Source organism: Molossus molossus, unplaced genomic scaffold, assembly GCF_014108415.1.
Source record: "Molossus molossus isolate mMolMol1 unplaced genomic scaffold, mMolMol1.p scaffold_m16_p_12, whole genome shotgun sequence".
Taxonomy (NCBI): Eukaryota; Metazoa; Chordata; class Mammalia; order Chiroptera; family Molossidae; genus Molossus; species Molossus molossus.
In genome coordinates this window covers 45,065,291-45,080,296 of record NW_023425347.1, presented here as the reverse complement: position 1 = coordinate 45,080,296, position 15,006 = coordinate 45,065,291, and the positions used below count along the sequence as shown (strand labels likewise).

Below are 15,006 nucleotides of genomic sequence, written 5' to 3'. Positions count from 1 at the left end.
CGCACGACCAACCAGGGCTGGGGACAAACTGCAACCAAAGTACATGCCCTTAGCGGGAACCGAACCTGGGTCTCTCCGGACCGCAGGCCGACGCTCTAACCGCTGAGCCAAACCGGCCAGGTCTACCACTGCTTTTTTATACATTCATCTACTGATGGACATTTGGGCTGTTTCCAGATCTTAGCTATTGTAAATAGTGCTGCTACGAACATGGGGGTACACATATTCTTTCTGATTGGTGTTTCAGGCTTCTTAGGGTATATTCCTAGAAGTGGGATCACTGGGTCAAATGGTAATTCAATTTTTAATTTTTTGAGGTTACACCATATTGTTTTCCAGAGTAGCTGCACCAGTCTGCATTCCCACCAGCAGTGTACTAGAGTCCCCTTTCTCCACACCCTCACCAATACTTGTTTGATGATTTGTTGATGGCAGCCATTCTGACAGGTGTGAGGTGATACCTCATTGTTGTGTTAATTTGCATCTCTCTGAGGATTAGTGATGTTGAGCCTTTCTTCATATGTCTCTTAGCCATTTGTATGTCCTGTTTGGAGAGATGTCTATTTAGTTCCTCTGCCCATTTTTTTAATTGGGTTCTTTGTCTTCCTTTTGTTGAGTTGAATGAGCACTCTATATATATTGGAAATTAACCCCTTATCTGATATGTCATTGGCAATTATGCTCTCCCATACAGTGGGTTGCCTTTCCATTTTGATGATTGTATCTTTTGCTGTGCAGAAGCTTTTGAGTTTGATGTAGTCCCATATGTTCATTTTCTCCTTTGTTTCTGTTGCCTTAGGTGATGTATCAGTGAAAATTCTGCTGCGTATGATGTATACTTATTTTTAAATGTCATAATTATAATATTAAGAGACTATACGATACAAATAAAAGGTTCTGTAGGCACACACTGCAAACAATTACCTGCAGTGGTCCTCAATGTGAGGTGGCACTGCCCTCCATGGGAGGAGAGTTGTTCAGAAAAGGTGAGGGCATTGTGTGGTATCAAAATCTCCAGGATTAAAAAGGTATAACAAAGCATAGATGAAACTATTTTGCAAGATAACCTTCTATATTTTAAACCTGTGCCTGAAGAGACACTCTCTAGTACTTCTCTCCATTAAACTAAATCTTTAATGGATACATAGCTCTAACAGTAATTTTTTGAGCAGCTTGTCTGAATGTAAGAGAACAGTAAGGTTACACTGTATTATCATCATGTACACTGTGCAGGGGTGCATTAAAAATAAGAGATGTTGCAATCTACTAATAGTATAAGATATTAAAAGATTTGCAAGAAGCCTTATAATTGAAATAGGGGAATCCAGAGAAAGCCTGGAATATAGATAAGAACAGTGAAAAATAAGTGGACAATATACTTCTGTCAAGGCAAAGTAGTCACTGATATACAACACTCGAGTAAGATGAAGTTGTTTAAAGCATACATGGGTTTGTAGTTTTTCCCAGATAAAATATTATTGAATAGTCTGTACTCTTGAAGCTTCTACACTGCTGTCACTCCGAAGACTTCCCTTCACCATCAATCTGGAAATTTCACTAGCATCTCACCTTGATGGATCAATCTCTTGTGTCCTAGATAAATATTCGCATGTTTTTTTGGTTTCTTTCATTCAATAAATCATACCTCCACAAACTTCTTGAGGAAAGATGAATGGGAAAAACTATTTATTGAGATTTCGATCTTTCCGGCATCAAGATATTTAAAGGATAATTTAGCAATGAATAAAATCTTAAATTGGAAATTATTTTCTCACATAATTTTGAAGACATCACTTCACTGCTTTCTTGTTTTAAGTGTTACTGTTGAGATGTGGAATAACATTCTGATTCTTGTCCTTTTTAATTTATTTGTATTTTTATTAAATTTATTGGGGTGATACTAGTTAACAAAATGATACATTTCAAGTGTACAATATTATAATAATCTGCATATTGCATTGTGTGCTCACCACACAAAGTCTAGTCTCCTTCCATCACCAAATATTTCATCCCCTTTACCCTCTTCAATCTCACTACACCTGCATCCTTCCTTTCCCCTCTGGTAACCACCATACCGTTGTCTGCGCCAATGAGTTTTTGTTTTGTTCACTCATATTGCTGTCTGTTTTATATCCAACATATGAATTAAATCATATGATTCTTGTCCTTTTCTATCTGAATTATTTCACTCAGCAGGATACTCTCAAGAGCCATTCATGTTGTTGTCAATGAGAATATGCCATCTTTTCTTATGGTTGATCAGGATTCCATTGTGTATCTTTATCATACGAGACAGCAAGCAAATCTGCCTTTTGCTCCTGAGGGAATCACTATTTCCATCTTCCAAGATAGCTCAGTATACAAACATCTTCGACAAGATAATCCAGAACAAAAACCTATCAGTGCCTCTGCTCATAAGAGATGACTCTAGAATTATGAGACCCTAACAACAGTTATTCCTCCAATTTTCCTTCTCTTTCTCTTTTTGTCCCACTTTTTGAGAGATTTCCTCAACTTTGCCTTCAAAACTTTCTATTGAAATTTTTATTTCTACTTTTATAACTTTAATTTCTAAAAGCTCTTCCTTGTTTTCTGAATATTCCTTTTTGTGTGGGTATAATATCTTATTTCATAAATAAAATATTTTCTCATTTCTTTCTGAGGTGGTGATGGTGCTGGTAATAATGATGATGTTCCTGGAATTATTTGTATTTGCTAATTTTCACATATCCATTTGCTTATTTGGATCTTTGTCTTTCATAATGGAAACATCCCCTAAAAGTCTGATGATCCTTGGTTGTATCTGCATAGTAAGAGGCAATAGAACACTGATTAGATTTTTATGTATTAGCAGCATTTATCAACTACTGGCTTCCCAGTGGGACAAACAGACTGAGAGTTTTAAACTGGGGTCGTGAAAATGTCAAAATGTGCATTATTTTTCTATTAGACTAGTATTTTGAGGGAGGATTCTCCAGTTGTCCACCTAATAGTAGATGAGCCTGGATGCTGTGTTCTAGGAACTCATCAGGAGGGCAACACACAGTAGGTCTTTGCACACATCCTTTGAGATGCCTGGTGCTTTCCCAGGATGCTGCAGTAAAAACTGGCTCTTTCTTACAGATCTCCTCCATGACAGAAGTTAGGGTTTAGCTCTTCCACTCTTCTAAGTTGGTTACCATTTGTTCAACTACTTTTCTTCTAATTTTTGTTTTCTCTTATCTGCTATTTTCTATGTCTTTTATGGTTTAAATCTTTTTATGTCTTTATGGTCATATTAGTGGGGTTTCTCAGGAAGGAGAATAAACATGTGTGTTCAATCAGTCATGTTAAATAGCTCATTAAAATAATATTTTGGTACAAGTTATCATACCGTCCTCAGTTTGTACAATTTCCACTCCTCTCTAGCAGCTGCATATGCTTTGTCATTAATGAGTATTATTACTTTTCATATCTTTGCTAATCTAAGAGATTTTTGCAAACGGTACTTTATGATTAAAGTGAACAATTCTTAGATCATTAATGAATATTAGCATATTTTCATAAGTTTACTGACCATCTTAATTTTAAATTTTAAAGCTTGCCCTGGCCAGTTTGGCTCAGCGGTTAGAGCATCGGCCTGCAGTCCAGAGAGACCCAGGTTCAGTTCCCGCTAAGGACACGTACCTCGGTTGCAGTTTGTCCCCGGCGCAGGTTGGGTCACGTGGGTGGCAACCACTCAATGTGTCCCTTTCATGTTGATGTTTCTCTCTCTTTCTCTCCCCCTCCTATTCTATCTGAACAAAAAATGGAAAAATGTCCTCGGGTGAGGATAAAAAAAAAAAAAAAAAAAAGTTTTAAGGCTATCTGAATAAGTTCTTTGCTCCTTTCCATTGGAGTGTTAGTTTTCTCCTTATCTTTCTGTGAAAGCTCTTTATATATAAAGATGTTAATTCTGTGTGAAAATGTTATTCCACTTTGATATCTGCCTTTTCATTTTGATGCACAGAAGTTTTCATTTTTTTACAAAGTCAGACATATCAATTTTCCTTTGTAGTTTCTGCTATTATTTTCATGCTTAGAAAATCCTTATGTACAAATATTTACCAATGAACTTTTCTAATTGTTTTGGTGTTTTCCATACTTTGCATTATCTATAATCCATTTAGAATGTATATTTTCTATGTGTTATAAAGCAAGAATCTAATCTTTTACCCCAAATACCTAATCAATTGTTCCAACATCACTTACTGAATAATCCTTTAATTTCTCACTGCTCTGTGATATAATTTTTATCATTGATATAATCTACATACATACTGGAGTTTCTAGACTAGTTAGGTGATCTATTCTATCTGTTCTGATTAAATCTACTCTGCACTGAAGACTTACCTACATTTCTTTATCAATGCCACTTTGTATATCGAAAAAGTACAGTCTAAAATATTTTAATGTCTGCCAGGGCTATCTAAAATTTATTCTTCACATAAAAATTTAAAAAATAAAACACATGCCTAAGTAGATGAGACTAAAAAAAAAAGTGTTATGTTAATAACTGCTAAATTACACATATTCATTAACTACTGACCTTGACATTTTTCAGTAGGTCTAAAATATTTTACTTCAAAGGAAGCTGAAGAAATATCTGTACTTAAGACTACTAATATATATATTTTTTTAACTACATACAAATTTCTCTCTCTCTCTCTTTTTTTTTTTATCCTCACCCGAGGATATTTTTTGCATTTATCTTCAGATAGAGCAGGAGGGAGAGAGGGGGGAAGAGACAGAGAAACATCGATGTGAGAAAGACACATCGACTGGCTGCCATCCACACAACCTCAACCATAGCCAGGGACAAACTGCAACCAAGGTACATGCCCTTATCAGGAACCGAACTCGGGACTCTCTGGTCTGCGAGCCAATGCTCTAACCGCTGAGCCAAACCGGCCAGGGCCAAATTTCTCTTTTTAAAAGACTTTTGTGTCTAACTCTTTTTTAATTCCCTAGTTGTAATTATTTTATAATTCAATACACCCTACATGGCGCTAATCAATTTTTTATGTTAAGTTAGATTGAAATGAATCTGAATTTTAGACAAAATAATTAGAACCATGCAATTCTTAATACAAAAAAAAACAACCAAATTTCTATTAAAGTACCATAGTTTCCTCACATATTTCAAATATTAATCCTAAATTTTAGCTATTTTTAAAAAGTGGTTTGCCCTGGCCGGTTTGGCTCAGCGGTTAGAGCGTCGGCCTGCGGTCCAGAGAGACCCGGGTTCGGTTCCCGCTAAGGGCGCGTACTTCGGTTGCGGTTTGTCCCCGGCCCTGGTTGGTCGTGCGGGTGGCAGCCACTCGATGTGTCCCTTCACGTCGATGTTTCTCTCTCTCTCTCCCTTCCTCTCTCTCTCTCTCCCTCTCTATCTGTACAAAAAATGGAAAAATATCCTCGGGTGAGGATAAAAAAAAATAATAATAAATAAAAAGTGGTTTAATTTTAAAATTAACATCTACAACATACATGTTAAGTTATGTGTTAGGAAAAATTACCAACTTCTCTCCATACCTGTCTCAGTAAGATACTTCTATACCTGCCTTCCTAGTCAACAGATTAAAAGAAAAAAATAATCACCGTTAAAGAGAAATTATCAACATAATCATGCTAGGTTAACCAAACTACCATCTCTGAATGTATTTTTCTATTTTTTTTTTTTTCCACATCTTTATTGTTGGATGTAAAATGTATTACAGATGTTCCACATTTTTCCCCCATTGGCCCCCTCCTCCCCACTCCAGCCCCCCTCCCACCTTTTCCCAAACTATTGTCCATGTCCATTGGTTATGCATATAAGTTCTTTGGTTTATTTCTTCCCACCCCCCCAACCCCTTTTCCTTTGAGGTTTGTCAGTCTAGCAATGAATTTGTGCTTCTTAATCCCTTCACCTTTTTCATCCATTCCCCCAACCCTCTTCCCAACTGGCAACCAACAAAATGTTCTCTGTATCTATGAGAATGTTCCTGTTCTTCCTGTTCATTTTGTTTGTAGATTCCATTGTTGATAGATATGTATTCATTGCCATTTTGTTTGTTCATACATTTTATTTTTTTCTTTAAAAAGACCCTTCATCATTTCATATAATAACAGTTTGGTAGTGATGAACTCCTTTAACTTTTTCTTGTCTGGGAAAGTTTTTATATGTCCATCGATTCTAAATGACAGCTTTGCAGGATAGAGTAATTTTGGTTGTAGGTTCTTGCTTTTCATCACTCTGAATATTTCTTGCCACTCCCTTCTGGCCTGCAAAGTTTCTTTTGAGAAATCAGCTGACAGCCTAATGGGAACTCCCTTGTAGGTAACTAGCTGCCTTTCTCTTGCTGCTTTTAAGATTCTCTCTTTGTCTTGAACCTTTTGCATTTTGATGATGATGTGTCTTGGTGTGGGCCTCTTGGGGTTCATCTTGTTTGGGACTCTCTCTGTTTCCTTCACCAAGTTAGGAAAGTTTTCTGCCATTATTGTTTCAAACAGGTTTTCGATTTCTTGTTCTCTCTCTTCTCCTTCCGGCACCCCCAAGATGCGAATGTTGGCACACTTGAAGTTGTCCCAGAGGCTCCTTACACTATCCTCATTTTTTTGGATTCTTTTTTCTTTTTGCTGTTCTGATTGGGCGTTTTTTGCTTCCTTATATTCCAAATCGATGATTTGCTCCTTGGATTTACATACTCTATTATTGAAGCTATGTAAATTATTCTTTATTTCAGTTAAAGCCTCCTTCGTTTCTAACTGTGCAGCGATCATTTCTGACTGGTCCTTTTTTATGCTCTTGAGGACCTCACTGAGTTCATTGAGCATCCTTATAAGCAGTATTTTGAACTCAGCATCTGTTAGGTTGCTTATCTCCATTTCGCTTAGTTCTTTTCTTGGGGTTTTGTTCTGTTCTTTCATTTGGGACCTGTTTCTTTGTATCCTCATTTTGGCTGCCTCCCTGTGTTTGTTTCTGTGTATTACTTAATGAGAGGTATGGGGCTTGCTGAGACCCGATGCTGCTCGTTTGAAAGAATTTAGGAAAAACCTGAAGCAGGATCCAAGACCGCCAATCCTATGGTTAAGCAAGTGGCATCAGCTTGGGCGGGCTTGAAAGTTGTGTGGGGCGGGGCGGGGCCTCAGGGAGTCAGCAGGGCGGGGCTACCAGTGTGAGCCAGGTTGCTGGAGTCCCAGATATGGCTTCTGTCTGCCGCCCCCGGGAAGGGCTCACCAAAGGAACAAAGGCCTCTGACAGCACGTTTGTCCCCGAGGAAGCCCCCTCTCCAGCCCTCGCTCCAGTGCCAAATAGCTCAGTTCTTCCCTGTATGTCTCTGGTGCCCCTCGAGCTGCCTCCCCTCCGAGCTTAGAGGGAGAGAGTCCGATAAGTCCGTGCGCGGGCCCTTTAGGGAGCTGCCTGGGGCTCCAGCCGCTTCAGCTTCCCTGAGCCTCAGTTTCCGCTGGTTTTTCCAGCCAGAAGTTATGGGGATTCTCTTCCTGGCACTGGAAACCTGAGCGGGGCACCTGGTGTGGGACGGGGACCCCCAGTCCTCAGGAAGGACCTTCCCAGCCGCGGGAGCCTCCTGATTTTTATCCGCCACACTTGGGTGTGGGACCAGCCCCGCCGCGCCGCCGCCGCCCCTCCTACCGGTCTGGATGTAGCTGCTTTTTTTTTTTTTAATTCCGTAGTTGTAGGACTTCCATTCAGCTTGATTTCAGGCGGTTTTGGATGATGGTTGTTCTGTAGTTTTGTTGTAACTTGGATGTGGTTGTGGGAGAACGCGATACTGCGTTTCCCTACGCCGCCATCTTGACCGGAAGTCCCTTTTCTATTTCTTTATAGTATTTTCAGTCCTAACACACTTCATAAATCTTTAAAAGGATTAGTTGTACTTTCATATTTAGTAATGCCCTTTACATCAGTAATTGCATATTACGCTTTCCCATGCTTTATACTCTATTTTATTGTAAGACCACCAGATTGCCTAAATTGTTAATATAATTAATCTTCCAATTTGCATACCTACTCAGAAATGTTTAAGAACTACTACCATTGCATTTATTATCTATGAAGGAAGCTGAGTATGATAAACAGGTTTGTTAACCTATGTAACCCTTGTCAAGCTCTCTGTAACCTTTAGAAATCTCTTAACTCTACTGCTTCTTAGCATGTCAAAGACCCCTAAATTCAACAATCAGTGATGACCGTACTTATCTAGCATGTAGAAGACACTGCATTTAACTCACTTTTCAATGAAAATATTAACAAAGTTCACCAATAATTAGAAAGAATTCATATAACTTTAGCTTACAGAAATAAAAGAGAAGGAAATACGGAGGAATGGGGCAAGAAAGAAAAGTAAGAAAGTCAGAAGGGGGAGATGATAGAGAAGAAAACGACAACAAATGAGCTGACCTTTTCCATATCCTCCTCTGTTCTCTTCCTCTACCATTGCTAGAGCCATGCAACCATGTGGAGGGGCGCTCTGCACACCAGTTATCTCAGTGATTACTAGAAGGGATAGATGCTGATCCAAAACCATACAACATCTGAGTAGAGAAACACCCTGAATATCTCAGAGCCATCAAGTTACATCAACTACCCACCTACCCATTTACCTAAGCTGAGATTCCATGATCCCAAGAAGGAATGGAAGGGGGAGAAAACCCTGGGTGTGAGTGACTTGACTAAATTTTCTATCACTAGGCAAAAACAGGAGGAGGGGAAAGAGGTTGGTTGATAAGAAAATAAATCCATTAATAAGAAAACAGAAAAATACATTTGCTGTACTGTATTGTAGCTTCTCAAAGTCATACACACTATTTATCAACTATGCTGAGGGCCGTTCACATTGTTTCCAATTTGTTGTGATCACAAGTAAGGCTGATATATCATTGTACTAAGATTCTTATACATTAGTTCTCTTACTTATATATTAGTGGTACATGCTAGATACTCATGAATGGAACCACTGGGTTGAAGGATATATATATTAAATATGGAAGAGAAGTTGCAAGATGGCTTCTAAGAAGGTAAAAATAATTCAGACATCTACCAACCAGGTATACAAGTATCTTCTTCCTATATCTCTGCCAGAAATGGATAATGTTTTAACTTTAAAAATATCTTTATTGAGATATAATTCATATACCATAAAATGTACCCTTTAAGTATACAATTCTGTGGTTTTAGTATAATCACAGAGCTCTGCAATGATCACTGTCATCTAAGTTTAGAACATTTTTATCACTCCAAAGAACAGAAATCCTGTATCCATTTAGAAGTCAGTCCCATTCCCCCATTCATCTAAGTCCTAAGCAACCACTAATCTGCTTTTTGTCTCTATAGTTATGTCTATTTTGGACATTTCTTATAGCTAGAACCATATAATATGTGATCTTTGTGACTGGCTTCTTTTATTTAATATAACTGTTTTCAAGGCTCATCCATGTTGTGGCAAGAATCAGTACTTCATTCTCTTTTGGCACCAACTAATATGCTATTGTGTGAATATACTATAGTTTACCTATCCATTCATCAGTTGATGGACATTTGGGTTGTTTCCAGCTACTGGCTGTTAAGAATAATGCTGCTATGATCACGCATGTACGTGTTTTTGTGTGGATGCATGGTTTTACATACCTAAGCTGGAATCAGTGGATCATATAAAACTCTAGGTTTAATCTTTTGAGGAACTGCAAAACTGTTTTACAAAGTGTAATTTTAACTTTTGCCAATTGGATGGGCATAAAATAATTTCACTGAATTTTTAATGTTCACTTCCTTACTGATACTGGGGCTATTCCTTTCATTCACTGGCCATTCAATTAGTGTTCTCTTAACTACTTTTCATTTCTTTCACCTTTTTTTTCTACTAATTTGTTTTGTTTGCCTTTTATTAACTTCTAAGAGTACTCTATATGGTTTAGATAGTAACCAATTTACTGTTGTCTTCTTTGTAAACACTGTGTCTTGAATCTAACATGAGTTTTTTAATGTTGTTCTATCTTATGTCATATAAAATATTCCATTTTTATAGAGCTAACCGTATCTTCTTGGTTTTCATGTTCATAAAGTTCTTCCCTACTTTCAGATTATAAATGCAGTTGCCTAAATTTTCTTCTAAAATTTTTATTTATTTATTTTACTTTGTTTTTAATCTAATTTACTTCATATATAGTATAAAATGGAAGTTTAACCATTTTCCTACTGAAATATCATCTCAATCATATTCTAAATGATCAAATATAATTACTTTTTTCCTCTGGATTCTCTATTCTAGTGTCTTGCAAGCCACAGGTAAAATTATTTATTGCTTTGTAAAATCAACCCTGGCTGGTTTGGGTCAGTGGTTAGAGCATCGGCCTGTGATCCAGAGAGACCAGGGTTCAGTTCCCACTAAGGGTTCAGTTCGTACCTTGGTTGCAGTTTGTCCCCGGCCCTGGTTGGGTTGTGCGGGTGGCAGCCACTCGATGTGTCCCTTTCACATTGATGTTTCTCTCTCTCTCTCTTCCTCCTACTCTATCTGAACAAAAAATGGAAAAATGTCCTCAGGTGAGGATAAAAAAATAAATGAAATAAAATCAATTTATTAGGATTTGGCATTTTTTCAAATATAAAATAAAAAAAGAAAATATCAGTGTTCATCATATGTAATGAGGTAAATATTTCATGAAATGTTTATTTCTATTTTCTAGTATACATACAAATACACAAGGGTCATTAATTATGCAAAATGTATTTATTGTCAATTACGATAAAGAAAATTTGAAATCTACTCCATTGTGTTCCATTTTAGTGTCTGTGTTCTGATATCTGGTCAGACAGGCACATCTCTCTTTTATACACCTTCTTTGGCTATTATTGTATAATTGTTCTTCCACATGAACTATGTGGTCACTTATTCCTTTACATAAAAAACAAAAAAACAAAACAAAAAAAAAAACAAACAAAAAACCTTGCTTCCCTAGAATTGCTAATTTGGAAAAAATGATACTTTTGTGATAGTAAGTTCCCCATCACATCAAATAATTTGGTGTATCTTTCTGGTTATGAAGCATAGTATATTTCCATGATTATTATATAGGTCCTATGGTTTACTTGTCAAATTTACTCCTAAGCGTTTTTTGGTATTTTCAATATTGTGAAAGAACGTTTTTCCCATTTCCATTCTGTGTGCTTATTGTAAATATAGAGAAGCTATTGGTTGTATTTATCTTATATCTGGCTATCTCACCAGATTCTTTTATTAATTCTACTATTTATAACATTAATCTCATGGGTTTCCTAGATGTATAATCAGATTTGCTAGGACCCCTAAAAATGGGAATTTGCAGTATATAATAGCAATGTAAAGACTCTTGTCTAACTTCTGATAATGAAATGCAATCTGAGTAACATTCATGTTTCTTAAAGGCCACTTGGAGAGACAACTGTAATAGTACCAAAGTTGCAGTACTGTTAGTAAAGGGAAGTAACAAGAGGAATAGATAAGAGTTTAACAATGACCTTTCCTGATTACCCCTTGAGAACAGAATTAAATTTATTCAATAAAAATTAAAGAAAATGAATTCCTATTATAAAAATTTCTTAAAAATAAAAATTTTATTAATTCAGGTACTACAGAATTATAATGTTCATAATTCAGTGCTTAAATTAATACAGCTTTTTATACTGCCAAAAATATAATAAAAATTTTCACCAGGGTCAAAAAATTTCATCTTTGAATTCATACAGAGTATAACAGCAAAATGCAGCTGTTACATAAACCATAGTTTATTGGATCGTTCCTGCTATAAAAATATGACTGACATTTCATCTGGTCAACCATCTTAAAGGTTAATTCTTATTTCCCGTTTCAGATTTTATTTTAGGTGAACTGTTCTAGGCAGCATCTACTTACCTATTCTGAACAAACCACAAACTGTTTCATTGCTCACTCTTCTTATTAAGAACATATTGACTTGCTCCTGCTCTGCTGTTTAATTCATTTATGCTGAGAGTCAGGCATGAAGACAGAATTTTAAATGTGACATTTGCAGGCTGTTAGGTCATTTAGGCTCTGACAACACTAGGGAATTCCTGACATATAAGTGAGACCTGATTACCAAGCACAGATAGGCTTCCCAAAGGGGCAAATTTCTGACCAGTTTGTGTAATGGCTCATAGAATTTTAATATTAAATTTTAATGTCAATGAAAAGATCTATATAGTCAACATTTTAAAGTAAAAGCTTGCTTCTCTTAATAAGTTCAAACTGGCATGTCTTCTAATCAACCCATATCAGCTAAATATTCTTATGATTAACAAAGACATATAGAAAGAATCTTAATAACAACATTGATTGAAATTCTGAGATATTCTTACCTCCAAGGACTTTTAATATTCCCTATAATCTATAGATTCTGAAAATTCTGATATGTCTAAAGGCCATAACTCTTGTCAACAGATCATTTAAAATTCTTAGATTCTAACCCAGCAGGGCAGACTTTATATGCTGTCAAAATCATAAAAAAGCCCTGGCCGGTTTGGCTCAGCGGTTAGAACGTTGGCCTGCAGTCCAGAGAGACCCGGGTTCAGTTCCCGCTAAGGGCATGTGCCTTGGCTACAGTTTGTCCCCTGCCGGTTGGGTTGTGTGGGAGGCAGCCACTCCATGTGTCCATTTCGCGTCGATGTTTCTCTCTCTGTCCCTCCCACTCTATCTGAACAAAAAAATGAAAAAATGTCCTTGGGTGAGGATTTAAAAAAAAACACACAGTACAAAATATGAGTTTAAATACTTACCACACTGCCTTTTCTAAGATTACAGTTATGTAGAAGGAATAATAGAGTCATTATAATTGGAAATGAAAAAAACTGCCCACATGACACTTAAAATTACACTTCACAAGAGTTGATAATGGGGTGAAAGAAGTAGGGAAATATCGTTTTCTCATTTTAGCTAGTCAAAAAAATTACACCAAATTATATTTTTTCAACTCTTTTTTCCTGTCAGTAACAATTACTAGATACAGTGGTTCAAATGCAAGTTTTCTGAAATTAAGTCTTATTGTTAAATAATGCCCAAAAGATAATTCTGATTTCACCCTATATTTTATATAAGTAAGAATTCTACTGTTACACAGCAAGTAGCCTTTTAATATTGTTTTGAATGAGACTTCCCACTGTAATAGGTGGAGTCTAAACAGGGACAGACGGCCTGGAATGCCTTTTAGCTATAGCACATTGATTCTGAAAAGCCTAACAAAAGCAATTACTTTTCAGAGATTAAAAATCTTGTTTCTTTCAGAAAAATAAACTGGAAGCAAACCTGGTGTATTATCTGAGCTACAGGAAGTTGTTCAGCATATTTCAGGGGTTCCGTTAGTTCCTCATCCATCCAGTCTTCCTTATCACTGGAAAAAGGAATTAGAAAACACAAACCAAAGGTAAACACTCTATATTTAAATATGGCAAATATGTAAATATGCCAAATATAAAATATATTAAAGTATACATAGTGTTTTTGAAATAATCGGTATGTATCAATAATCTATGAAAAACCACCTAATGGTAACTTTAAAGTGATGTAACTATAAATGCATTCAGATTGCACTTAACTACTATGTAATTAGATTAGCTAACATCACCGAATAGTCTCAGGTCTTGTCTTTCACTCTCAGACTTAAAAACGTGTAAGAACTCTCTGTTCATAGGATGTGCTTCTTACACAGTAAAGGTCTTCAAAATCTGTGCTCCAACCATGTTCAAGCCTCATTGCTAGCAACTCTTCTCTGTACCGGTCTGCTGTTCCACCCACATTCAACTACTGCCAGCCACCCACTGATGGGCCTTGCAGCTCCACGACTCTGATTTTCTCTAGTTTCCTGTTTGGACCAAACAGGCATTTCTTCTTTATGTCCTCTTCTTTCAAATATAATAATATATTTAGACCCATCTAGGTACATTTTTACCTCATTAAAGACAAAAACCGGCCCTGGCCGGTTTGGTTCAGCGGTTAGAGAGTCAACTCGCAGACCAGGAAGTCCCGGGTTCGGTTCCCGCTAAGGGCACGTACCTCGGTTGCAGTTTGTCCACGGCCCCAGTTGGGGTCGTGTGGGTGGCAGCCACTCGATGTGTCTCTCTCACATCAATGTTTCTCTCATTTTTCTCTTTCTCTCCCCCCCTCCCTCCCGCTCTATCTGAAGATAAATGCAAAAATGTCCTCGATTGAGGATTAAAAAAAAAAAGGAAAAAGACAAAAACCACCCGGCTGGTGTGGCTCAGGGGATTGAGCTTCGTACTATGGAACTAGAGGTTCGGGTTTGATTCCCGGTCAGGGCACATGCCAGGGTTGCAGGCTCAATCCCCAGAAGGGGGTGTGCAGGAGGCAGCCAATCGATGTTTCTCTCTCACACAGGTGTTTCTATCTCTCTCCTTTCTCTCTCTCTTTGTTATGGGAGCCCTCACAAACTAATACAGTATATTTTACCACAATAAAATAAAACATTCATTGACAAAAGAAAACATTTTAAAACATTTCACAATGTACATTTTAGAAGTCTATCTACATTTTTAGATACATAAAACACATACCAAGCAACAAAAGGAAAATAGATTAAAAAATCAATTAAAAAAAAAGACAAAAACCATGTCTTATTCTTCTTTGTAGTATATCAAATGTTTATCATATAATATTCAATAAATGTTTGCTATCTGAAAATATGAATAAAATAAAAACAATAACTCTGAGAGATTATTTTATATGAAAATATTTTCTTTAATATCTCCATTTACAATAAGACGCAGAGTTGACATAATATTTAATACAGTATAAAACAGTCAAGTGCAGAAAAGAAATAAAAATAAAATCTCCCCAAATAGACAGTATTAGAAAAGATATTTTTAAAAAAGTATTGACCCTTTTCAAAATAGCAAATAAGCATCATATTTCAAAACAATAAGACCTCAACCTGTTTAAAGTTCCTTCTACCTTTTGTCTCTGTAAATCACACATCAACTTA

The 15,006-nt window shown here is 36.6% G+C and overlaps 1 protein-coding gene across 1 annotated transcript in view; it reads right to left on the bottom strand.

The window, feature by feature from the left end:
• PIGK (phosphatidylinositol glycan anchor biosynthesis class K) overlaps positions 1 to 15,006 on the bottom strand; it is a 128,135-nt gene that overhangs the window by 38,375 nt on the left and 74,754 nt on the right. The window contains exon 10 of the mRNA XM_036257229.1: positions 13,314 to 13,398. Coding sequence (XP_036113122.1) covers positions 13,314 to 13,398 — 85 coding nt within the window. The remainder of the gene's footprint in view (positions 1 to 13,313; positions 13,399 to 15,006) is intronic.